The sequence below is a fragment of the Zootoca vivipara genome, chromosome 11 (assembly GCF_963506605.1).
Source record: "Zootoca vivipara chromosome 11, rZooViv1.1, whole genome shotgun sequence".
NCBI lineage: Eukaryota > Metazoa > Chordata > Lepidosauria > Squamata > Lacertidae > Zootoca > Zootoca vivipara.
This window is the reverse complement of record NC_083286.1, coordinates 7,690,569-7,717,462: the sequence shown is the minus strand read 5'-3', so window position 1 is coordinate 7,717,462 and position 26,894 is coordinate 7,690,569. Positions and strand designations below refer to the sequence as shown.

Sequence of the window (26,894 nt, the reverse complement as noted above, 5' to 3'; positions counted from 1 at the left end):
AGATTACTGTGCTATTCCTACTTTAATATGTAGATGAAGAGGCTGTAAATCATTCAAGTAATAATAATCAGAAGGCCATCTGGCAATCCTATTAAAAAACAGCAACAACTAGTAAAGCTGGAATACTGGACTCCATCTACTCTATGGCCCTTCTAGACCTGCCATGTTTGTAGTTTTTGCCATTTGTTGAACACAACCAAACAACATTACTGAAACTCATGCCTTCTTTCCACGGGAATTACAAGTCTCCCTGAACATAAATCACAATGAGTGATGGTGAAATACAATTTTATCCCATCCACAGCCGCATTATGATGATAATTTAGAATTCTGCGGCTTGCCATCACACGACTGGCACAGCAACTACTGATGATTATTCTCCCCTTCCCACCCCTTTAGCCAACTGTGGCCAGTATTCAACAATATTTCAACAATAATTAAAGCACGGGTACATTTCCTGCGCAAGTTGACAATAAATGTGGAGCAAAGAGCAGAGCCATGTGCCCTGCCAGCCTCATACCCACCTACCACTGATGACCTTGCATTTGAAGTAACAGCTGTGAAGCAAACATATATGTCACATATATTCTGCTGAAAGTATGGACACTAAGGCAGGGAATGTTTTTAATAATGTTTCTGTGCCTGATAGCATGAGATGCCATTAGATAAGAAGGGCAGATGAATGCCTTCTACCCCTCAGTTATCCAGAGAAACCCACACCGAAAGGCCAGGCAGGGAGCATAGCTGTCAAGTTTTCCCTTTTCTCGCAAGGAAGCCTATTCAGCATAAGGGAATTTCCTTAAAAAGCTATGGCAGGGAGAAATCTGTCCTCCCCACTTGTCCTTCTATATCTTTTTCTACTATCTTATTTGTTCACCTAACAGCTTTGTGAGGGGTTGTAACCCCCTCAAAAAGCAGACTGGAAATCTATTCAATGAATAATATTATGCGATTCCCCCCCCCCCCATGTTGTAAGCTGCCTTGAGCATGCTTTTGGAAATGTGGCATACAAATAAATTTACGTAGAACAATTCACAATAATTTTATTATTTATACCCCGACCATGTGGCTGGGGTTGTACGTGTGTAGTGTGTGGGTGTGCTGTTGTTTTTCCCGGGAGGTGGGGGCGCTTTGTTTGTGTTTCGTCAGCGCGCCTCCGTGCCTTCTCAGCCCTCCTGCGACGGCGAGGCTCCTCTCGACGGCCGGGAGAGGCGGCTCCCTTGCCTCTCGTGTCATGGCGCCGGCAGTTCGTGAGGTAAACACCGCGCGCCGGATGGAGCGAAGGCGGCGCGACGGGCGCTGCTGAGGGGCGGGGTAGAGGGAGGAGGAGGAGGAGGAGGAGGAGCTGGAGGGCGGAAGGACGAGGAACGAGGGGGGGGGGCAAGGATCTCGGACGGTTTTGTGCGACGGGGGCTGCTGCTGCTGTTGCTGCTGGCGGCTTCCGCCTCGGTACAATGGAGCGGCGATAAGGCGCCGGGTGCGACGGCCGTGGCAGCGAGGGCGAGGAGGCGAAAGCGAGGGGGCTAAGGCCTGAAGGGCGGTTAGATCGGTTACCGAGTAAGTTCATCCTCACAGCAGTCCGGCCGCCGCCGCCTCTTTCCCCCTCCCGCCCCACCCGCAATGAGGCACCAACTGGCTCCCGGTCCCGGATGGGGACGGGGTAGCGGGCACCCGCCGCCGGTATCGGACGGTCCGACGTTGCGCCGGGGGGAAGTGGAAGGGGGGGGTCTTCTGTGGGCCTGAAGGGCTCTTCCCCCCTCCCTTTGGGCCTCCGCTTGGCCCAAATTGCCCCCCGTCACCTCAGCCTGGGCAAGGGGAGGGGAGCCCACGGCGACAACCACCACCCTTAGGCGTTTTCCCGTGTGTTGTTGTTTCACTGACTTCAGCTTAAAATCTGCCCGCCTGGCCGCAGGAAAAAAAATCGATTGGGCTGTGTAGTCAAGCATTTAATTGGCGAGTAATACTCAAATGTGATCACCACTCGCCTTAAGGAGATGTTGGGGAGGATGAAACTACCGAGGCCATCGATCCTTAAAGGGGCTCAGCGAGGTTTACAGGAATCGGTTTGTTCATTGCTGTTTTTCATAAAGAGATTTTTATATCTGTTTGCGATAGGGACTGAAATGTTACTTGCTTACACACACACACACACACACAATTTTTATAAAACAATGTAGGCCTCAATGTAGATTTGATTAAGTAATAGGCTTTATCCGCATTCTGTCCTGCTGTAGCGTTCATATGTGAAAGACAAAGCAGGAAAGTTTCAGAGGTGCTCTTTAGTGTTCTGTGTTAAAAAGCTCTGCCTATTAGCTTCTACTTCGGTAATTACATATTTACTGAGCTATGTGTATTTGATGGGTCCAGGGAACAACTCCTTTGTGAGTGGTGACTGCTGGAGTTTATTGTTGGTTGGACACTTTCAAACATAGCATGTGGTGTTCTCGCTGCTTGGCAGCTGTAACCACCAGCACTTTTAAAGGGAAAAAGTAGATGGACTGAGGATGAAGCAGAAATATGGAAATTATGTTTCCCGATCACTGTGCCTTTTTGTGTGACAATTAAAATAGTGGTCAGCTCCTAGCATATTATCTACCCCAGACATGATTAGAAAACAGAAGTGTTGACAATATCCTTATGATATTCTCTCATCTTCATGGAGAATCTGTTAATGTACATAAAAAGAAGCTGAATGACCTATGGAAAGAGCAAGTGTCAACCTTATAATGAAGTTCACAAAAGTACCTAGCCTGTAGATTTTTGTTTGTTTGTTGTATTGGCTTCTAAAGAGGCTAGTAACTTATATTTCCATACTGGCCATGGAGGGGAAACCCCCTCATCTGCAGCCAAAATGGAAACACCAACAAGTAACTGGGTCTTAGCAGGCTAGTTTTTTGAGGGAGCCTTTTGTCAAACACACTTGTGGAAGAGGGACAGAGTGATCTGTCGCCTCACTGCTAGTCTTCTGTGTTTCCATGTTGGATGTGGAGGGATACACTTCTGTTCCTTCGCAGCTAGCACAGCAATCATCTCAGTTGGTATATGGGCAACAAGCAACCCAACCCTCCTTCACTAGTTTGCTCACTTGCAAGAGCTAGCAAGAAGCTCTGGCAACAAGCAAGTTTGTCACAAATACTGCTTGCCCAGGGATGAGTCACAGCCACACTGTGCATTTAAAAACACTTGAACAGTCATGACTTCTCCCAGATAATCCTGGGAACTGTAGTGCTGGAAATTATTAGGAGAGCCCTCACAGAACTACAGTTCCCAGCACGCTTAACAAACTACAGTTCCCAGGATTTTGTGGTGAAGCCATGATTTACGGTGGAATAGGATTGCTTTAAAGGTATTGTGTGGCTGTGACCTATGGTCCCTTCCCGTGTAAGGTTCTGGTGTGATGGTTTCACAGAAAGATTCACTGTTGTGTTCAAAGCAGCTAACTTGATATACCAGTTTAAGATGAAAGAGAAGTCCTGCTTTTTAAGGAAAATAACCCTACCTTTTATATGCATACTTATTGTAAGTTGCATGCACATGAAATTGCATGGAGACGCCTGAAGGAGCGTCTCCACCCCCACCATTCAGCCCGGACACTGAGATCCAGCACCGAGGGCCTTCTGGCGGTTCCCTCATTGCGAGAAGTGAGGTTACAGGGAACCAGACAGAGGGCCTTCTCGGTAGTGGCACCCGTCCTGTGGAACGCCCTCCCAGCAGATGTCAAGGCAATAAGTAACTATTTTACTTTTAGAAGACAACTGAAGGCGGCCCTGTTTAGGGAAGTTTTTAATGTTTAATGCTGTACTGTTTTAATATTCGGTTGGAAGCTGCCCAGAGTGGCTGGGGAAACCCAGCCAGATGGGCGGGGTATAAATAATAAATTATTATTATTATTATTATATTACTTAGCAGGTGATGGTTTCCTTAAGAATGTGTGAAGATAAAGTGCCCTCAGTCTCAAGAATTATAGAACAGTTTTGGTTCTTACCGTTTTGGTGCATGTATAGATTTAATGCTTATGTCTGGTTGCTGGCTGCTTTTATTTCCACTTAATTCTCTTTCTATTTGCCATTTTATGCAGTACACTTTGAATACATGTTCCAAAGGTGCTATCTGTTCTGTTGCTGTTATTTTGGCTGCTTTCTGTAATCCTGTCAGACAGAGGGGTGGGGAATTTTGACAGCTATGGATGTATGTAATTCTCACAGCTACAAGCCATGCACACTCATCATAGGATGAGTTAAGACTGATGCCACTCCTTTTCTCCAACTTCTGCCTCTGTTAATACAAGAGCAAGAGGCAAGTCCTGTAATTTGAAGTACAAAGTGCTAGCGCTGTGTAGTTGCCTCATCAGCTTCTTATTTGCTGTACTAGTCATTGCAGTTCAGTGCTCGTTGTTGGGTGTTGCATATGTTTTCTAGGTCATTAGTAGAATGATGGAGGTTGAGGAATGTTGGTTGTGTACCCACGCACACCCTTCAGAAGAGCTCTTAAAGGCAATAGTCTTGCTGAGCTGCTAATTCTTTGCAGTTTGTATAAATCTCTATATATTACAGTACTGTATTAGTGTGACTACCTTGGATGGTCACAATACTTGGCATAAACTTTGGTCTGTGACCCATTTTTCTTCTCTCACACATTTCATGCTATATTTCAAAATCTGATAATTGGTTTATGTAGGGGTAACATATTTTTGTTCTACCTCCACAGTCAGAGGCAGTATGATTCTGAATACCGGTTTTCTGGGAATCACAGGTGGAGAGAGTGCTCTTGTGCTCAAGTTCTCCCTTGCATGCTTTCTATAGACATTGAGGTGCCTACCGTGAGAACAGAGTACTGGACTAGGTGGGCCTTTGGCCTGGTCTTGGGCTGGGAGATTAAGCTTGAGACTCTTAATTTCAGGGTTGTGCTCCACATTGGATAAAAGATTCCAGCATTGCTAGGGGTTGGATTAGATGACCCTTCCAACTCTACAATTCTATGATTCTATGTTTACTAATAAAAGCTTGGCTGGGTGAGAGAGAGTAGTTTGCCCAAGGTGCCCCAGTAAGGTTAGTGGAAATTTGAACCTAAGTCTCCCACATAGTCAAACTCACCACTGTTCTCTTCATGGCATCCTGCTTGTCCCGTTTTGAACATATATTTCTTTCCCCATCCCACAGGGAAAGAGCGAACAGCTAATATGATGGGAGATGCCGCAAAACCGTGCTTTGCCAGACGTAATAAGGAGCGGGGGATTTTAAATGAGGAGGATTTCCAGAAGTGTGCTTTGCGTCACGATTACCAAGTAATGGATGATTATGGAAATGGACACGGCAACAAGATGGACATAGGGATTGAGAAAAGGAAGGGAGCACTGGGTCACTATGGAACAAGTCCCCGAAAGGGAGCACACGGTGTTTCAAATCACCCGAATTCTTCTAAAAACACTGTTCACAATCAAGGTATGAGAATAAATGAAGCCTCAAAAGACCAAATTAAAAAGTGGGTGTCTGACAACCATCATGCTAATTTAGACAGTTGGAGAGAGTACAGATCTACACCCCGGGTTCCTGTGGTTATCAGGACAAAGAAGGATCCTTCTCATGAGTGTGAGAGCCAAGGAAACAGAAATGGAAGAAAGCAGCTCCAGAGAGACTTACCGTTAACAAGTGACGATTTATCAGATAGGAAAGGAAATTCTGGTAATATAAACACCTTTAGATCATTTTCTTGTGTTTTAAACTGTGTTCAAGTATTTTGGGATGACTGTAGTCTTAAGAATTATCTTTAGGTATCTTCTTACCTTAGAAAATGTTAATTTTACCATGCTACAACATTTCAAGATAGTGCTCTATTGCTAACTTATGGCACAAAACGTGCTAGTCTTAAAAACAACCAAAGAATGACTGGGTTGATATCAATCCTATATCCTGCTTTAGCTATTGTGGGGTTTTCTTTGTAGCAATCACAGTTGTATCCTGTATGAGGTAAGTGGCTAAAAGCTGTGTTGCTATCTGCCTTCCCAATAACTATGAAACCCTCCAGAAAAGGTTGGGGAAAAATATTTCAGATTCATAAACAGTAGTCCCAATATCTGAAGAAGTGTGCATGCACACGAAAGCTCATACCTATGACAAACTTAGTTGGTCTCTAAGGTGCTACTGGAAGGAATTTTTTTTAATCTAAAATGTAAAACAGCAGAACAGTAGGCCCTTAAATTTACAAAGTATTGCACAAATGTCCATGTGGCAGAATCAGTACTTGGGGACAGAATCTAATGGACACAATCCTTACTGAAATGGTGATGGTCATGCCCAGCTTACACAAGAGAACTTTGAGGTGTATTGTACCCTACATGGATTGAGTAAAACATGCGCATGAGATTTTTCCATCTTCATCCAGCTGTTCTAGCCAGCTCAAATGTGCACTGGTGCCAGAGGCATATGGCTACTTCCAAAGCCCTGAGTGGGTGTGCTTAAGGGATAAAAATGTGCTTTTAAGTAAAAGCTTGATTTCCAGCTTAAGGCATGGGTGGGAACCCTGCTGCCCTTCTGTTGCTGTTGGACCATGACTTCCATCAGCTGCGTCTAGCATGCTGGGCATTGTAGTTCAACATCTGGAGGGCCACAGGTTCCCCATCCCTATCTTAAAGACTACTTGATTTCCTCTACCGCCACCTGCATTCATGGCTGTAAGTTAATGCAGCATGATAAGGGGATGCTTTGGATAATGCTGTTTTCTGTTTGGTGACACAAATATTAAGAGACACATGCTTAAATTCCCAAAAGTCACAGTTGGGTAATACCTTTCGTAGGATCTATCAGAATGTTACAAAATAATAATAATAATAAGGTTTTGAGTTCTGCAGAACTCTTCAACAAGTAAGGTGTTGTATAAAAGAGTTGGTTGGGGAGGACAAACAACACGCACACACATGCAAAAAGTGGGCCAGGTGCTGTAGCCGTAAGGCGATTTTGTAGATCCTTTCCAAGATGGTGATTTCAGGCTGAATAAATTTTTGCTAGATGCTACATAGATCAGGTTACACACCTAGGATTTTGGACTAAAGAAGCATTGGCTGCCTCCCATTTTTTTTAAACAAAAAGCCTAGCTGTTACCAAGATTTCTCCCACACCTTAAGCAAAACATACAGGTGCCTGGTTGGGTAGAGAATTTCAAGGTGATCTCAATTTTTTTAATGCAATTCAAAAGACCAGGAGCTGTTTGGGAAACTTTGGAAAGAAAAATAAACCACTTGGAGATTTTTTTGAGATATTAAGTGGTATGGAAATGATTAAGTAAAAAATAAAAAAAATATATCAACTCTTTTCCACCATTTTTTGACAGTGCTTATCTGCTATTGGGGTTCAGTAGACCTTTTAAAGTTGTATCTGAAAATAAAGGATGAAGGTGATTTGACAACTAAGTTTTACTTTGAGTAGTCACACTGAGATTAAAGGATCTAATTTAGTTATGGCCATTAATTTCTGTGGGTCTACTCTGAGTAAAATTTAGTTGAATACTATCCTGAGATTGATTTCAACACTATTCTACTTTAACAATACAGGATGTGGTACCACACTTCGAAAACTTAGACTAAAACAAACTGTTGGTTCCTGCCTAAATGTTAATGAAAGGGAAAGCAAAACGATGCCTGTCTGAAATACTGGACTCATAGTAAATAATAGAAGGAACCCAATGTACCTAATAGCCTAATAGGGAGGCCTGCCCTCCCTGCCTCCAAAGAATGCAGATGAAAACCATTTTAAGTGCATCCAATTGATGTCTGATCACTGACACGTGGGTCCTTTTGATCACCACCTATATTACAAAAAAAGAAATCAGCGTTGTGAGTCTGCACTATGTTAAGATAAAAGCCAATTTGGAGCAGAATTAACTTGTGTGTGTGTGTGTTAAAATTGACTCCTGGGCTCCAACTCCTGGAGTCCTTGTAAGTTTTGTGTGTGCATAGGAACATACATACGTTTTCTTCTGTTTCTGTGTGTGTATGTATGATATATACGTACAAACATAAAAATCTATTTCAGTGCTCTTAAAGTGGTATAAGCACAAAAAATGGAATTTTTGATATAGGCAAAATGCTAAGGTTTTCCTACCCTATTTTGAGAAGTTGCTTGGGGATGGGGTGGGTCTCAGTGAGCTTAGGCATTGATAGTTTCACTTTCCCATTTGTCCAGATAGGTAAATTGGACCCATAAGTAAATTAAACTTTTTTAAAAACTGAAAAACAGGGGTGGAATTAAACGACACAGGACAACTGACCCCATAATTGTTGAGGAACACACAGAGTGTGAAGTGGTTCACATGGCAAAAAACGGTTTGCAAATACAGTAGCCCGGCAACTTGCACACATTTAACTTGTGCACATTCAGCTTTATGTGCTTGGCAAATAATTTTTAAATTTTTTTAAAGGGGACAGGTGTCGGGGGAGGGGGAAACTGGCAGTCCCACCCATATGCAACTTTGGCTTTAAGTGCAAGTAACCCCTGTGTACGTTGAGGGCTTACTGTATTTCAAACAGTTTCTGGGGTCCACGGCAACCCTATTGGCATTAGAGTGCTACTAAAAAATCCGCTCCATAACGAATGTACTTCATCATTTTGTTGGTTCTGTTCGCCTGTCAGTGGTTTGCCTTCTTATCACGTACTTCCACTTCTTTAATAAGTACATTAAAAATAGTTCCCCAAACAGCATTTGTAGGAAGATAAAAGCAGTGATACTTTTAAGACTGCAACCCTATGCACAGTAACAGCACGGTTCTATATTTGGCTAGTGAGAGGGCAAAGGGATTTACTCCCAGATAAGTGAGCAAAGGATAGGGTTGCAATTGAAGTCTTGCTGGGTACAATGGGGGCATTGGATTGTACTGCACATCTTTTCATATTCTAGGTGCCTTGTGTTATGTTATGTTATTATGTTATGTTATGTTATGTTATGTTATGTTATGTTGTGCCTTCCCTTGTTGGGTTGCAGACTCAAGAGTTCTTGCATCGCAACTGTAGATTCCATCTACAGAGAGCCAGTGTGGTGTAGTGTTTAAGAGCAGTAGACTCGTAATCTGGGGAACCGGGTTCGCATCTCTGCTCCTCCACATACAGCTGCTGGGTGACCTTGGGCTAGTCACACTTCTCTGAAGTCTCTCAGCCCCACTCACCTCACAGTGTTTGTTGTGGGGGAGGAAGGGAAAGGAGAATGTTAGCTGCTTTGAGACTCCTTAGGGTAGTGATAAAGTGGGATATCAAATCCAAACTCCTCCTCTTCTTCATCATCCTTCGGGGTTTCTCAGCAATGGTTTGTTTAGGTGCGGAAATGCACCAAGGTCACAGTCGTTATTTGAGGTCACAGTCGTTATTTGTGCCGTGCACTTACAGCAACTTTGTTCTAATAACTGTTCAAAAGAAACAAAGAAACATAGGAAGCCAAGAAGATCAAGACGGATAAGAAAAGAAGAAAATGATCAAGACGAGGATATGGATGGGCCGGTTATAGATGAGTCTTTACTGTCAGCAAAAGAATTGCTAGGGCTTCAACAGGCTGAAGAACGACTTAAGCGAGACTTCATTTACAGGCTGAGGAAGGTAGCTATTTCTGCAATAAATTTCTTCTTTTGGGGTGAACTGTGCAAATATTGGTACTGAAGGATACCAGTTAGGAATATGCTTGGTAAATGAGAAGAGCAACAATGGTGGGAAAGGGCTTGGGAAAGCAAGGAACATGTTTAACCACAGATTACTTTTATGTGTATTTGGCAATGCTTACAAGGGGATAGTGCTGCTTGTTCATTATGATGAGCAGCAATAATTTGGATGAACACCTGAAATTTATTACTTGGGTTTAATAAATCCTGCATTGGACAGAGTAGATGTACTGTATTAATTTTTGAAGGTTTTTTTTTTTAATAATCAGCAAAATGGTCAATAGGTAGAAAATCTAAAGAGCAAAGACATAGCTGGAATGCTATATGCAAGTATTCTTATTCTTACCATTTCTGTGATACACTGATGATCTGATGTAATTCATGTTAAACATCATAGGCCACGGTACTATCCTTAGAATAAAAAAATGGAAAGGCTTACCCAGATCCTTCTTAAAAGTCACATCTCTCTGTCGGGTTGCTGACACTTTCAGGAGGGTGTGTGTTGAGAGTTAGTCCGTCAAGAGGTCTAATTCTCTCCTCTTTTCTCAAGGAAAGAATTCCTTTGAAGTGGTTAACTCTCATATCCATAGTCTCTTGTAAAAATTCCAATCACACAACGAAACCATTAACATAACTTAAATGTTGAGCTGATCCAGGAATATGAAATGTCTGGGTAATTTTTATTTAAAAAATTAATAAAATTCTCACTTGTCATCACAGATATTGAAGTGATCAATGTGCAGCTCAGATTTAGGCCCAAGGAATGAATATGTAAAAATCATTTCAAATCTGAATCAAATTGGACCTTAAGCAATTTTTAGAGTCAGGATCGCTGCCTGATTTAATAGGTAGTACATAGATGTGCAGGAAAGACCATGCTGTTAAGTGAACTGGAAATCAGGTCCGTTCAGCATGAATGGTGATACATATCATAGCTTTCCCATAGGACTGAAATGCTAGTTCTCAGTGCTATTTAAATAATCCTAGATGTTTTCTGACAAATGATTTGACTCTTGAGTCCAGGTGACTCGTCTTGACAGGAACATTGTGAAATGATATATTTGTAGAAGCTTTAATTTGTTTTAGTCTATTTTATTGTGGTTTAAACTTTTTGTATACAGTCATACCTCGGCAGTCAAACAGAATCTGTTCCGGAAGTTGAACAGAATCTGTTCCGGAAGTCTGTTTGATTTCTGAAACATTTGACTTCCAAAGCGCGGCTTCTGATTGGCTGCAGGAAGCTCCTGCAGCCAATCAGAAGCTGCAGAAGCCCCATCGGACGTTTGGCTTCCAAAAGATCGTTCAAAAACCGGAACACTCACTTCTGGTTTTCGATCGTTCGGGGGCCAGAACATTAGGCTCCCAAGATGTTCAGGAGCCGAGGTACGACTGTATTTTAAATTACAGTTGAAATTTTTCTATAAACCACTTTGAAGGTTTTTTTTTCTACGATCTAGTGGTAAATAAATTTTATGAAATAAATAAATTAAAATCAATACATTTTAATACATTGTGTTCTCCTTAGCGCCCTCGAAGTTACCCAACAGCCAAGTATACTTGCAAATTATGCGATACTTTGATGGAGTCGGTGGCCTTTGCTCATAAGCATATAAAAGAAAAAAGACACAAGAAAAACATAAAGGTGAGTCAGTGGCTGGTCAAAGCTATAGAAGCATCACAGGGGTTTTGTGTGTGTGTTTGTTGTGCAGCTTATTAGAGAGAGCTCAAAATATCACATGCCAGTATGGTAGCTGATGAGCAGCAGCAGCTAAACATGGGGGGCCCTACATTTCCCCCTCCCAGCAACCTTATTCCAACCTTTCCAGCTTCAGGGCAGGATGTTCTGTGCTTGGGACCTGTAACTAGTGGGGAGGGAGCAATAGAGATGAAGCAGGGAGGGATAATAGGTGCTTGTTGTGAACTGTGTGTGTGCTGCATGTGTGCAAGAGGAAGTGGCCTGCAGCCAAAGGAGGGCGGGGGCACCAGCTCATGCAGTCCTTGGCTGAAGCAGGTGAGCCGTGCTTGCTCTGGGGAGTTAATTAGAAAAGTCGTTAACTCAGCAGTCCAAATCCCTACCGGAAAATATGTCTTCGGATGGTGGTGCAAGGGGAAAATACCAAGGCCATTTACGGAAGCCAGAGACCTTCAGGCAGCTGAGGGAGGTTGAAATGGAGGAGCGAATGTTGTAGCCAGGGGTGTACTTGGGTAAGAGAGCCAAGCTCAGAAAGGGGCAAGGTTGTGGAAGCCTTTCAAGTTAGGGCAATTGGTCCATGCTGGATCTGGGCATGAGCAGGAAGCCAAGGTATGGATTTGAAATCCCCTGCTTAAGATGGCCTGCCTTGCCCTCCTCCCAGGTGGCGCTGTAGGCTAAACCACTGAGCCTAGGGCTTGCTGATCAGAAGGTCGGCGGTTCGAATCCCTGTGACGGGGTGAGCTCCCGTTGCTTGGTCCCAGCTCCTGCCAACCTAGCAGTTCAAAAGCACATCACAATGCAAGTAGATAAATAGGAACCGCTATAGCGGGAAGGTAAACGGCGTTTCCATGTGCTGCTCTGGTTTGCCAGAAGCGGCTTTGTCATGCTGGCCACATGACGTGGAAGCTATACGCCGGCTCCCTCGGCCAATCATGCGAGATGAGCGCGCAATCCCAGAGTCGGTCACGACTGGACCTAATGGTCAGGGGTGCCTTTACCTTTACCTTTTTACCAGCTCATAAATACCTTTCTTTTCTTGTAGGCATCTGGCTTGCCAAGTTGATGCCTGTTACCCTTGCTGTCATTTTTCTAAACAATGTTGAATTCATGTTGTAAGCTCCTTGGGTTAGTTAGGGACCTTTTTGTTTTGCAAACTGCTATGCATATTACTACCGCGATACAAATAGGAGTACATCTTCTAACATTTGTTTTCTCTTGCACAAGAAATGCCTTTCTGTGAGTAAATATTATCTGTGATGTTTTAGCTAGTAAGAGGACATATTTGTGGAAATGCTCTTTGCAGGGACATTAGAATTGGTTTTCTCCCCCCCCCAAATATAACATGGAGAAATAAAAGTAGGTAAACTGTGCCAGAGTATATACTTTTTACATTATTAAAATGATTTTGAGAGAGAGAGAAATATTTCTTGCATATTATCTCTACAGGAAAAGCAAGAACAACAACTGCTGACTGCTCTACCTCCACCAACGCCTTTGCAGATTGAAGCTATTGGTGTTGCCATTGAGAAAGTAGTGCAGGAGTTTGGTTTAAACAATGAAGACTTTGAACAACGGCTTGGAGTTGAAACTGCCATGGAAAGTGTATTGCATCAGAAATTGCCAGGTAACATTTTATTATAATTGTCTTTAACAAATGGTGAGCCAGGTTGTATTTCCATGGTATCCTAGTTACTTGATGCAAAATATGGACCCGAAGCTGTAAAATAGATGAACTGCTAAAGGAGAAGCCAGCATAATGGCTAAAAATAACCAGTGCTTAAAGATCGCTAAATCAGATTAATATTCATGTCCTTTAAATATTGATAGAGCATAGGTTAACCAGGAAAGGATGCGGGGAGTGTAAACTCCTGTTGTTCCTGGATCTGCTCTGGTCAAGACTTCTTTGTGGCGAAGAAAGTATTTTCCCCTGTTCTGCATTTCAAATTGAACTTTTCCATTTTCATTCACTATAGATTGTTCTCTAAGACTGTATGGCTCTTCTTGCAGCAGATTTGGTTTCAAAAACTCAGATGTAAATCTAGATATCCAGTTTCCAGCTAATGTAAGTAATCATTTTCTTCAGGAAATCTCTCTCTATATATAAATGTAAAAGGTGCATGTAGGTGACACTCCACCTTTCTCAGAATTAACCGATTCCGTTCAAATTTGGACACAATGTTCCATTCCACTGTGCGGAGGTTCCTATACAGGTTGCATAGACAGATGTCATACCTGGGCCATGTAAAAACCCCAAACCTCCGTGTTTCAGAACTCACAAATCATACGAAAGTGCATGCTGGGAGTACAGGAGAGATTGCAACACATCGCCCCCTAGCAATGGCTACACTGGTACTGCACCTAGGAAAGCTTCCCTCTCCACAGTATCGTGGCTCGACTTTGCAGGCTAGGCCGCTTTCCAGACTAGGCCGAGTGGAGGTAGGGGCTTGCCTGGGCAGGGGCTTGCCTGGGTAGGGGCTTGCCTGGGGGGCAAATAGGTCATGGGTCAGGACAGGGTGGGCCCAATCAAAGGGATGAGGGGGGTGAGGGGAGTTTTAAGGGGGACTCTGAGGCTCCATTTAACAGACTGAGCCACAGCAACGCGTGGCATGGCCAGCTAGTATTGTATAAAGTGGATTCTAGCAGCTTTGCTGCCAAATTAAGTTTAAATGGTTCATAGCAGCCATAATGGTCCTATAAAAAACAACGTGCATGCCTGCAGCTCTGGGAAAGTTATAAATTTGAGCAGTTTATAAAAGCAAAGCATAGCAAAGATGCATATACAAAACCTCAAATAAATATTGATGTGAACAAAAGTTTTAATGAGATTCTCTTTTTTAATATGATTATTGGTTGGCATCCATCTGTCTCCAGAGACAGTGGAAGAGTCAAACCATTGGAGAGTTACAGCATATGCTGTGGCTGTGAGACTGATATGGGAGAGACATGTTTTGTTGCAGCTGGGGCAAGTGGGGGTGTCTGATAGTGCTGACACAGATGCACCATGGTCTTTCTTCTTTCTGCATATTTCCCAGCGTTCATTCCTCCTCTGATTACAGGTCAATGCTGTGGATGTATGGCCTGAATGATTGTCTGTTTATCATAATTTATTTGATTTTTTTGCATTAAAGCCACCTCTTCTTTTTAAAGTACCACCAGACAGCTAGTTTTTCCACGTTAAATGTATACTAATAATAAATAAAGAATAACATCAGTAAATGTTAAAATTTTATAGTTTTTGTTTTGCTGTTCTTTATAGATGTCCCAACCAGATGTTCTCTTACTTGTACAAGAGAGCCTGAAGAATAGTGGTAAGGCCCATTCATTCATTCATATCTCGAATTAGCCATGTCCTCACCCACATCAGGTGAGAATGTCATTTCTGTGCAAGTAGCACCAAACAAATATCTCTTGAGGTTGGGCAGTGGGCAGGACTGCATGTATCCAATGATTGGTGCCATTGTCCCTATTTTCATACAGAAACTGAGAGAAGAGAGTATTAGCACAGTGGTGGAAGATGGTACTAGATAGATGTCTGGATTGGAATGGTGGATGGTTGATCTATTTTTCTTTCAAAGCAGCTCATTCAAAGCCCAACAAACCATAGCTTGAGAAAAAGAATGGAGGAATCATATGGATCACAGTGGCTCCCCAGACATTTTGGCTACAGGAGAAAAGTATTGCCAAATGGTTCTTAGAGCTGATGGGGCCTAGGTGTTAAGCATGCGTCAGGTAGCAGCAAAAGAGGCAACACCTCTATAGTATGCACTTGGCCATACACAACCGCAACACGTCAACTATTTGTTGTTAAGGCTTCATTCAGAATATGAGGAAAAGGCTAAAAGAGTTGGTTTATAAGGGAAGATTGAAGGAAAACGGAAGTGATCTGATGTCTGGATGGCCACTGTGAGAACAGAATACTGATCACATGGGCCTGATACAGTGGGCTCTTAGGTTCTAATGTGCTTGTACAGTACTCTGTCTTGATTTATCTGAAATACTGACTGCTGGTTCCACAGGTTAGAATCAGGAGTTGCCACTTCACTCCTAAACCTGCATTAAGATTGTGGGCAAAACTCCACTGTAACTATTTTTAAGAACCCTGAATAAAGCAAATTGGCTAACAAATACCAATAATTAAAATAAGGTTTGTAACACGGGCAGTCCTTGGCATTAATGCTAGTTGGTGCAAAATTTTCTGAAACAATCTTTCCTGAATTTTTATACACCAGCAGAGGTGTCAGTTATACAAACTGATCAGTAAGTACAACCTGCGTACTAGTAAGCAACACATTTTATTGTGAGTGTAAGCATAGCTTATAGACTGTCTCGCCAGTCATTTTGTTGGTTCTGTTTGCTTGTCAGTTGTCTTAACATGGTTTGCCTTCTTATCACATACTTTCACATCTTTAATAAGTACATTAAAAAGGTCCTAAAGAACCTTCATTGGCTCCCAGTTTCTAAGCACATTTCAAAGTGTTGGTGCTGACCTTTAAATCTCTAAACAGCCTTGGCCCAGTATACCTGAAGGAGCGGCTCCATCCCCATTGCTCAGCCCAGACATTGAGGTCCTCCTTCGAGGGTCTTCTCCTGGTTCCCTCACTTGCAAGAAGTGAAGCTTCTTGAAGTACCAGGCAGAGGGCCTTCTCAGTAGTGGTGCCCTCTCTGTGGAACACCCTCCCTTCAAATGTCAAGGAGATGAAGAATTACAGAACTTGAAGAAGACACCCCTTTATCGGGAGGTTTTTAACGCTTGATGTTTTTAGATATGCTGTAAGCTGCCCCAGAGTGACTGGGGAAATCTAGCCAGATGGGTGGGGTATAATTAATAAAATTACTACTACTACTACTACTACTACTACTACTGTTAGCAGTTACTCCTGAGCCTTTGCTTTACGGGTGTTTTTTCAAGCTCAGCCACCTAATCTGCACCATTCGGACCAAGCTTCATGTCCAGATAAAGATATTCATTTGCCTGTTTCCATTATGCTTATAAAAACAGGCAGCTGGTGGCCCTTTTTAATACCTTGGTAATTAACAGAAGCTGAATGAAGAAAAAATATATGTGTAAATTGAAACTTCGATAAGTACCTTAATCTTTAAATATATGATTTAATATGGCACAGATACTACTGTGCTCCAAAATTTCTGTTTGCTTACTCAAAAGAGAGAAAGAACAGGCAAACCCTGCTGTATTTCTATCTCATTTTAAGGGCCTGGTCAAGCTGTGAAGGATCAGGCACATGGGGTTGTGTGGCTTAAGTGGAACAGTTGTTGTTGCTACCTAGTATTATTTCTTAGTATCATTAGACCAGGCACCCCCAAACTGTGGCCCTCCAGATGTTTTGGCCTACAACTCCCATGATCCCTAGCTAACAGGACCAGTGGTCGGGGAAGATGGGAATTGTAGTCCAAAACATCTGGAGGGCCAAAGTTTGGGGATGCCTGCATTAGAAGGTTTCTTCTGGTCTTAATTTTTGCAGTCTTAAGAGTGGATTCAGATGACCATCTGAAGTTCCATTCACGTGGGCAAATGTTTTGCCCACTGACAGCTGAACTCTGTATGTATTGAAGAGTTATTTCTCGGGAGAACCAGCACATTATAGCATCAAAGGGATGGCTGCAGTTGTCACGTGAAAATTGCATACATTTGAATGTAAAAGACCAGCGAGGAAGTAGAAGATTTTCCTCTGCTCTTCTCTGCGTGAGACAGATTTTACATCTTATTTTTCTTCAGTACCATGATTAATGTGGCTTTCTTTTTCCCCTTCTTAGAATCTTTTGTTGATGTTGATGCAGATTTCCATGCTAGAGTGCCTGTGGTGGTGTGCAAAGAAAAACAAAGGTCTCTGATAGCAAATTTGTGTGTGTGTGTATATAGTATTTAAGAGTGTAAATTAAAGGTCCACACATCTTGGCTTCTGTATGAAATCATTCCTAATGTATTGATTACCATAGTAATGTGAGCAAACAAATTAGAATCTAACAGTAAGGACTGCTGCTTCCACTCTCATCGGTGCCCTAAGAATCAAAGAAACAAAACAAAAAAAAGCAATTTCCACATGTGATGCAAGCATAAAGCCTTATCCCAGCCATAGTTTCTGGCAAATAAGTTTAGGGTTAGAGTCTTACTAAGACAATATCAAGCTAAGTCATGCTCATAGTAGACTCGTGACTTAAGTTACTTAAGTCTGTTGACTTTGATGGGACTACTCTGAATGTGACTAATGTTTCAATGTGACTAATGTTTCTGAATGTGACTAAGGCTTCAATTCTGTTCCTGCTTACCTGGTAGTAAGCCCCATTGAACTCAGAACTTCTCAGTAGACATATTTGTGCTATGAAAAACATCAAGAACAGCTGGCACAACTTTAATATTAAATAGGGGAAAGGACTACACTCTGGTATATTTTTCTAGCCATTTACATAGCACCACTTACTTAAAGCTGTTACAGTTTATTAATATGTTAATAAGAGCCATAGCGTAATGAAATGGTTTACATTTACATAGCACTTGTTTACCAAAGTAAATAAATCGTCTATTAAAAAGTAGGCTAATGTAGTTTTTAAGAGTCATTAAAGTGCTATTCCAAAGCATAATTATCTGTTAGGAGGCTAATGCAAGTAATGACTGCAATTAAGCATAATCCACATCACATCAAGTGAGTTTTATGCAGTCATAATGTATATATTTATTATAGCTTCAGTACAGACATTTAAGCAGAAATTCTTCTAGCTGCTTCCTTGATAGGATGACAATCCATTAGCCTGTCTTTCCTCAATCTCTGCTAATGAGGATTCACCATAGTATACAAATGAGCTTTCATACAATAATAAAGCAACCATAAGTTAGGATCCGATAATTCCCAAGTATGTCAACTGTGGTTGTTATATATGCAACACTGGCCCCTGTTATTGCATGTTAATCCAACCGCCTGATTCAACTCTAAATAGAAAAATCTCACACTCATCTCTTCAAGCAGGTATCTCATCTCTTCAAGCAACCTCTCATAGCTGTGATTTAAATCTTTATTACACATCAGATAGAACCACCCATTCAGTGGCTGCCACTGAAAATACCAGTTTCACAGCTTCTCCTCTTCCTCACCTCCTGAATAACATTTAGTAGAAGAGCATGTGCTGCACCAACATTGTAGCCATTGATGTCATATCTTGCTTATTTCTGCCACATTTCTGGGAGAAATGAGGAAATGCTGTTTTCTGCAGTATCCACTCATTTTCAGTTCCACCCTTTGTTTGTTTTTCCTAGGGAGTAAAAATATTTTTACATATCTGTCTTTATCATTTTAGTGGCCTTGTTTGCAGAGTAAGTGCTGGGAATGAAAATGCTTGTCTGACAACAAATCACTTGGCTAAACTAGGAAAACTAGAACCTCCGCTTGTGTCCCTGGTAATTGCCTTTAGACACTGGGCCAAGGTAAGTCTGGCTTTGTAGCAAAGCACAAATACTTACATTGTTTGCCATGATAAGTGTTTGAAAATCCCATTGTTCTAGGCGCATTTTGCGACAGGGAATTTCATTAGCGTGAGCAGTTTCTGAGCTTTGGGCGCAATACTGCACCTAAGATTTCAGATTACAACTGCAGTGGAAGGAAAGGAGGACCCTTTTCTGCCTCCCCATTTCCAGCTACTCTCTGAAGACTGGAGAAGAGACCCTCTTAAGAATATTAGCAGGGGGAGGGCAGGGAAAGGACCTAGACAATGTGAACAATGAACATAATATTTTAGCTGCAGTTCGTTCATTTTCAGCTTTGTATTCTTGTTATTAAAAAGCGCACCTAGACATTCCATTGTTGCACCCATAACCTAGGTTTAGCTCCTAGCTTTCATATCTCAGTTTCTAACACTGGCCATGATTAAGGTTGTGTGTATTGTCTGCTCTGTCCTTTAATTTTTAATTTTTTAAAATCTTTATTCTGTATATATAATTAACTTAAGCAAAGGTACTTAATACTTTGGAGCTTGCTGAGCCTTTCTGCACATGACACTGATTCATGATTGAATGTTGCATGCAAGCTAGCCTACTATCTGAAAATACAGTAATGTATTTCTTAAACATGGGGGTGGGGAGTTAGCTTTAGACCAGGCATCCCCAAACTCTGCCCTCCAGATGTTTTGGGACTACAACTCCCATCATCCCTAGCTAACAGGACCAGTGGTCAGGGGGGTGCCTGCTTTAGACAATCACAGCTAAATTTTCCAACACTTGAACCCTGTTTAGTAGCATCTGGATATTGGATTAGGAAACATATTTCTTTCTGAAGAATTTATGTGGCCTCCAACTTGCTATAACTCTGAAACAGTAGTCATAGCAAGTGATTGGAAAATGGTAGAAACCTGAGGCAGCTCCTTCAAGTTTAGCTATTGCATATATAGCTTGGTGCGTCAAGTAATACCTCTCCTGATTGTAAGAGATTTTTGGCCCAAATCAGACAAGGCCCTGGAGGTAAGACTTGTTCCACCTAGGTATCTATCTCTAACCAAGCACAGAAGTATTCATAAGTCACGGCATAAGTTGGAATAGATAGATTCTGTTGTAATCCTGGCTATGTGTGATCATAACTATTCATGGGCAGAGTCAAAGTCAGCACACTTCTTTTTGTCCACTAAAATCCATTGCCCAAACTTTCAAAGCCATGTTTCCTGCCTCCTTAAAAAGAAAAGAGAACTCAAATCAAGGGTCCAAGATCTGTACCCAGTACTGAAGTCCACTGAAGTACAGACATTATGTTTCGTGATATCATAATCACAGTTAGGTGATTGGAAGTGCTCTTTGAGCTCACACACCTTCCTCTCCTCCTCCTCTGATGCATAAATTCTCCCATTCTGTTCATTTTCAGAGCTGATAATGGCAGCGTGTTATAGCTTGGCTTGGATAGAAGTGGGTTTGCAAACAGTTTTGTCTGAGTGAAAGATCCTGTTCATATGTAACACTTCTCTATCTTTGCCCTAAACATGAAAGCAGTGTGGGGGAATTCACACATCGAAAGTGGGGGACATAGAAGGATGTGAGCCTGCAGGATGCTCTCCATCTCTATACTATAGCAGCATTGCCTTAACAGCAGGCCACATCGAATAGGATTCTGAAGCTTGCTCACAGTGCTCTTCAATGGATGTTTTCTTTTTCTTTTCTTATAGCTCTGTTGTGCAGATCGTCCTGAAGAGGGTGGCTTACCACCTTATGTGTTTGCTTTAATGGTCATTTTCTTTCTGCAACAGAGGAAAGAACCCTTTCTGCCGGTATATTTAGGATCATGGGTAAGCGTGCCTTGCATAAAGGTTTCTTAAACATCTATATAAAGTATTGAACTCTTTTTGTTGTTGTTTAAACTCCAGATAGTGCACTCTTGTTTCTTTCCTGGTGAAGAGAGAGAAAGAATGCATCTCAAACAGTAGCAGCATTTAGATGGTCCTCCGAGCTCAAATGCTTTCTCTTGCTTTCCTCACATGCACAGCTTTAATACATCCCAATCTGATGAAATCATGGTTTGCAATTCACATCTGATCTGGCAGATATTATATGAGGTTTTAAAAAACCCTCTTCCAAATTGTTAAGTGGAAGAGAGTTAACAGTGAGGTCCCACAAGGACCTGCATTGATACTAGTGCTCCTTAAATTAATAAATTACCTGGAGTCTGTCTGTCTGTCTCTGTCTGAACAGTGAGATTAGCAGGTGACATCACAGTATTCGGGTGGATGAATTCCCAAGTTCATCTGGTTCAGAACACGGTGATGGAGTTATTAATGGATTGTGATGATGACCATATCTTCCAAGCACAATTCAAAGTGCTGATGTTGAACTTTAACACCCTCAACTATTTGGGTCAAGGGTCTCTGAAGATTTTACTCTGTGCAAGATTTTACTCCTGCTATAACAATAGTGTTGGTTTGGCTCCTGTTTTTATATGTTTAGATTATTGTATTTATATTGATGATCTTGACCAGCTACCTTGAGTGCAAATTTAGGAAGGTGAGAGTGTGTGTGTGGTTGTTTGTTTGTTTGTTTTTTTAAAAAAAGAACAGTGAAGAAAGGGAGACATAAAACAAAAAATTAAGGTAGCAGTATTGGCTCATAATAAAAAATCCAAGTCATCTATAAGCCACGTGACTAGCAAAAGTCAGATGAGATAACATTGTATGTACAAAATGATGAGGAACTGGAACAAAAATGTATAGTCTCTTATGAAGCTTGATGGGGTCTAAGTGGACAGTGACTGTTTGGGGGGGGATCTTAGACTCATGGAAAGCTTGCTGAAAGGAATTTGACTTCTAATCATTTTCTCTTCCCCTGTTGCTAGATTGGAGGGTATTCATTGAACAAACTAGTAAACTTCAATCTAAAAGAAGTTGAAGATGACGTTGTGGTCTGGGAGCACAATCCTGCTGTTGAGGATCCTGGCTCTTCAAAGGAAACTTCTCCTAAGCGGGGAAAGGTATCAATTTTAAGACTGGAATTTAAGTTTCAAACTCTTCACAGACTTTTATTTTTTAAAAGGAGCAGCAATCTAGAATTAAACAAGAAACTATTGAGCTATTTTTATATTGCCTCAAACACTTTTTTTTATACATATGTCTGTTGAAGGTAAAGGGACCCCTGACCATTAGGTCCAGTCGTGATCGACTGTGGGGTTGCAGCGCTCATCTTGCGTTATTGGCCGAGGGAGCCGGCGTACAGCTTCCAGGTCATGTGGCCAGCATGACAAAGCCGCTTCTGACGAACCAGAGCAGCGCACGGAAACGCTGTTTACCTTCCCGCTGTAGTGGTACCTATTTATCTACATGCACTTTGACGTGCTTTTGAACTGCTAGGTTGGCAGGAGCTGGGACCGAGCTACGGAAGCTCACCCCATCGCGGGGATTTGAACTGCCGACCTTCTGATCGGCAAGGCCTAGGCTCAGTGGTTTAACCCACAGCGCCACCTGCGTCCCTTCTGTTGAAGGTACACTGATGATTTTGAAGAAATATGTCATAATGTTTGATAGATCCTGTCTAATGAAGCTTGTGCTCTGATAATCTGATGTTTGAAGTCAGGTACTTCCAACTGTAATGATGTTTGATTGAGATTCTGTTGTCTGTCTTTGGGTGCCTCAAATACTTTTGTTGTTGTTGTTTAGTCGTTTAGTCGTGTCCAACTCTTCGTGACCCCATGGACCAGAGCTCGCCAGGCACTCCTGTCTTGCACTGCCTCCCGCAGTTTGGTCAAACTCATGTTCGTAGCTTCGAGAACACTGTCCAACCATCTCGTCCTCTGTCGTCCCCTTCTCCTAGTGCCCTCAATCTTTCCCAACATCAGGGTCTTTTTCCAGGGAGTCTTCTCTTCTCATGATGTGGCCAAAGTATTGGAGCCTCAGCTTCAGGATCTGTCCTTCCAGTGAGCACTCAGGGCTGATTTCCTTCAGAATGGACAGGTTTGATCTTCTTGCAGTCCATGGGACTCTCAAGAGTCTCCTCCAGCACCATAATTCAAAAGCATCAATTCTTCGGCGATCAGCCTTCTTTATGGTCCAGCTCTCACTTCCATACATCACACGGGAAAACCATAGCTTTAACTATACGGACCTTTTAGGTATTATCTAATCCCATGATTTTTTTGGTACATCTTGCTGATCTGAGTATGGGGTTGTACTATACAGCTGCAAATGTATTAGCCCTTGTATAGGGGCTGCTGCCTCTACCCATTTTTCTTTACAGCTCGGCCAAAAGAAGCATCACCTCACAGCTTGCCTATCCCTGTGTCTCCCCCTCATCTCCCCGTGCTGTTCTGCTGCCTCCCAGAGAAGGAAGTCTGCTGTTTTTTAAATGCAGGCTTCCTTTCCTTGGTGACAGTGGTGGGGAGGGAGGCCTTCACACATTCCCCAGTGTGTGAAGACCTTCCTAGGCCACCTGCTCACTCCCCTGGTAGGCTCATTTGGGGTGCATGCTTACTTGGTCCCAGCATGACAGTGGATGAATGCAAATACAGTACAGGGAAATATGTGGTAAATTATGGCCGGATTATGGCTCTTTTTCTCCTGCTTCACTTGAACTTGAATCTTCAAAATCTAGGCCAAAGTGTGATACTGCCCTTTTTTCGGCTTTGGGGTGCAGATGCTAGGCAAATAATTCAGCCTTTCTTTTAATTGGCAGGTTCCTTTAGTGTTTGATTCGGATCATCAATGTTCAGTCCCAGTTGGACAGCTCTGGGTTGAACTGCTTCGTTTCTACGCCCTGGAGTTTAATTTGGCTGACTTAGTCATCAGCATACGCCTCAAAGAAAAAGTGTCTCGTGAATCTAAGGACTGGCCTAAAAAGCGAATTGCTGTGGAAGGTATTTGAAAGTAGTTCGTTTCAGGAAGGCCCAGTTTGTATTACCTGTTGGAGAAATGTGCACCGTTTGGCATTTAAAGCAGACTATCCTCCCCCCGCCCTTTTGATATTCTTCTTAAGCAGGTACTACTCGAATCATAGAATCTTAGAACTGTAGAGTGGGAAGGGACCCAAGGGTCATCTAGTCGAACCCCCTGCAATTCAGGAATCTCAGCTAAATCATATATGACAGGTGACCATCTAAACTCTGCTTAAAAACCTCCAAGGAGGATGAGGATTCACCACCTCCTTGCTCCACTGCCAAACAGGTCTTACTGTCAGTATTAGCTACAGCTGAGAAAACTCAGACTAAGTTTTGTTTTGTTGTTTTCTTTATTTGTGTTCATTATGACTGTCTAAGGACTCTTGGTTTGGCTGTGGCGCATGGAACAACAATATGGAACAACTGAGCATGCCTTTACATTGGTTTCCATTACTACTGGTTCTTTGTGGCAAGCCACCTCTGTGCACCTGCTGGTCATGAGTCATCTAGTCCAACCCAGTGCAATGCAAGAATCTCTTTGTTCCGTGCTCCCGGGCTGCTTCAGCAGAGGTGGGGGGAGGGGGGGAGCCGCATGATAAGGTTGCGAAGATAAGCCACACTTTAACTTTTCATGCCCCGAATTTAGAAAAAATTGCAGCTTCTATTTGGGCCAACACAGTAAGCAGTTTTATCACTACATCACTCAAGGGTGTAGATTAGGTGGTTTACCTCCCCACCTCACTTCAAGCATCTGTGTAAAGTAGCTCCTAGAGAGAATCATTTGCTACAAAATATTTCTGATAAACATCTATTTCATAACAATAGTTTTCTTATTTTCCATCCCTATGGGAACCCGCGGAGTGGCTTACAGTTTCAAGTATAAAACAATAAAACCATCAAAAGCAGAATAAACTCAAGTAATAACTACATTCCATGAACACTAATAGTAGCACCCCCTTCCCAAACCAGGGCAGTTGGACTCAACAAGCATGCTCACCTAAATGAAAATGTATTGTCAATGAGGCATTGAGCAGATTTTCACAGTCTGGGCATAATGACCCATATCACCTGGTGGACAGGTTTTATTGTACTGGGACTCAACTCCTATCAGCCCCAGTCAGAGTAGCCAGTGGTCAAGACTGGTGGCAGCTGTATTCTCAATGGGATCTTGGAGGGCTAAAGGTTAGCCACTCCTGCTTTATTGGCTAAAAAGCTTCAGTGGTTTCTCTTAAGTTCAGTGATTGAAGTAAATCCTGTGGGTTTTTAATAGCCATCTGTTTATGTCACTTTAAGTGTGTATTATTCATGCCTCAGATGTGATAGATAAATGTGTGAAGTGGTTGTCTGCTGTTGAGAGGGGCTTCCCAGAGATGCTCGCTTGATGCCTCACTTGGTGATCTTTTTAGTGCCAAGAGGAAATCTTATTATTCGCCTAGACCAGGCATCCCCAAACTTCGGCCCTCCAGATGTTTTGGACTACAATTCCCATCTTCCCTGACCACTGGTTCTGTTAGCAAGGGATCATGGGAGTTGTAGGCCAAAACATCTGGAGGGCTGCAGTTTGGGGGTGCCTGACCTGGACCTTGGGGGGAATGATAGTACTGTATTAAAACCTACTGTAACACCTTCAGTAAGATATAGTTGACTTTGACTCTTGTTTTCCCCAGATCCTTACTCTGTGAAGAGGAATGTGGCAAGAACCCTTAATAGTCAACTAGTTTATGAATATATTCTTCACTGCTTACGGGCAACTTACAAGTATTTTGCCTTGCCCCATAAACAAAGCACAAAAAACAACCAAAAGAGACCTGCTGAATCCTTGGTACTCTCGGAGCCAGAGAAGAGTACTCTTAAACATGGCACCCCTGACATACAAAATACACATGATGAGGCAGAGAAATCGCCAATGGACAGCTGTGTAACTGCTAGCATGAAAAGTTCTTATTTTCCTCAGGAGCCTGCGTTGGATACTTCTCAGGTGTTTGGTGCTGAAAGCTTTGTGGAAGAGCAGTTGGCAGATGATATAGAGCATTTAGGTGTTTCCCATGAGGACTCGGACTGCATAATTGAAGAATTTATTTCGGGTGACAACGAGGAATATAAACCGAGCTGTGAGGAGACTGAGAGTGGAAATGAAGAGGAAGAAGAAGATGGGCACGAACATGATAGAAAATGGCAGGGACGTTTGGGTATCAATCAAGGTTTGGATGAAGACAGTGAAAGTGGAGATCTTGCCGTTCCAGCTGGTGAGCATGATGTTGAAACTGATAGCATTTCTGATGTGGAGAATTTTCAAAATACAGTAGCTGCTCTTGATGAGTTTGGTTCAGAATGTGGCGGTGGACTAGATGAGAAGGTTGACATGGATGAGGAGAGCACAGAAGGAACTGATGAACTGGATGATTCCCTGATCAAACTGGAACCAGCAACTCAGGAGCAAGTATTTGAAATGGATAATTCGGAGGAGGAAGAAGTAGAGGAGGAGGAAGAAGAGGAAGAGGAGGAGGAAGTTCACAGTATCATAAACCAGAGACAACTTGGTAATGTTATCAATACTGAAGATGAGCTGGATAACACATACACTGGATCTGGCGTTGAAGAGCCTCTATCAGAAGAAGAAGAATTGTTTATTTCTGTCAAATATGAAGACAGTGAGTTTAGGAAGAATGCAGATGAACCTCCAAGGGCAGATTTGGATAAAGAAGATAATGCTGAAAAAGAAGTGTCTTTGGAAAGCAACATGCTTATAGACCAATGTGGCAAATCTGAATTCTTCTATGAGTTTAATAAATATTCTTTCACAAAAGGCAAGGTAATAAGAATCAAAATGGTAAAATACTATTTATGCTGCAGTTCTTTCATTCCATTGCATTTTTATCTGTAGAGGTAGGACTAATCCACATTAGAGGCTATGTGTTTGGTCCTACAAACGTCATTTAATTCCAGATTCATAAATCAGGACTAGAGGAATGAGTTTTTAAAAATAAATAAATAAAAATCCCATTGATTTTTAATTTCTACAATCCATAATCAAGCTGACTGTTTTTTGAGTTTCTGCCACATGTCAAAATATTCACAGGTTTGAGCAAATAGCATGGCAGGCTTTAAACACAGTCAGTATGACATGAATGTTGGAAGTTGCAGTCAGACATGTATAATATGATAAGCTGTTACTGATGTACAGAGAGTGTCATTGACCATAGTCTGGCCATTCCTG

General features: G+C 42.2%; 1 protein-coding gene across 1 annotated transcript in view; it reads left to right on the top strand.

Moving 5' to 3' along the window:
- The first annotated feature begins 1,358 nt into the window (after positions 1 to 1,358).
- The window catches only part of TUT7 (terminal uridylyl transferase 7), a 38,919-nt gene continuing 13,383 nt past the window's right edge, over positions 1,359 to 26,894 (top strand). The window contains exons 1-13 of the mRNA XM_035099617.2: positions 1,359 to 1,557; positions 5,160 to 5,681; positions 9,400 to 9,578; positions 11,163 to 11,279; positions 12,777 to 12,954; positions 13,304 to 13,392; positions 14,587 to 14,638; positions 17,103 to 17,172; positions 18,639 to 18,765; positions 20,487 to 20,606; positions 21,647 to 21,781; positions 23,476 to 23,656; positions 25,345 to 26,489. Coding sequence (XP_034955508.1) covers positions 5,180 to 5,681; positions 9,400 to 9,578; positions 11,163 to 11,279; positions 12,777 to 12,954; positions 13,304 to 13,392; positions 14,587 to 14,638; positions 17,103 to 17,172; positions 18,639 to 18,765; positions 20,487 to 20,606; positions 21,647 to 21,781; positions 23,476 to 23,656; positions 25,345 to 26,489 — 2,895 coding nt within the window. The 5' untranslated portion in view covers positions 1,359 to 1,557; positions 5,160 to 5,179. The remainder of the gene's footprint in view (positions 1,558 to 5,159; positions 5,682 to 9,399; positions 9,579 to 11,162; positions 11,280 to 12,776; positions 12,955 to 13,303; positions 13,393 to 14,586; positions 14,639 to 17,102; positions 17,173 to 18,638; positions 18,766 to 20,486; positions 20,607 to 21,646; positions 21,782 to 23,475; positions 23,657 to 25,344; positions 26,490 to 26,894) is intronic.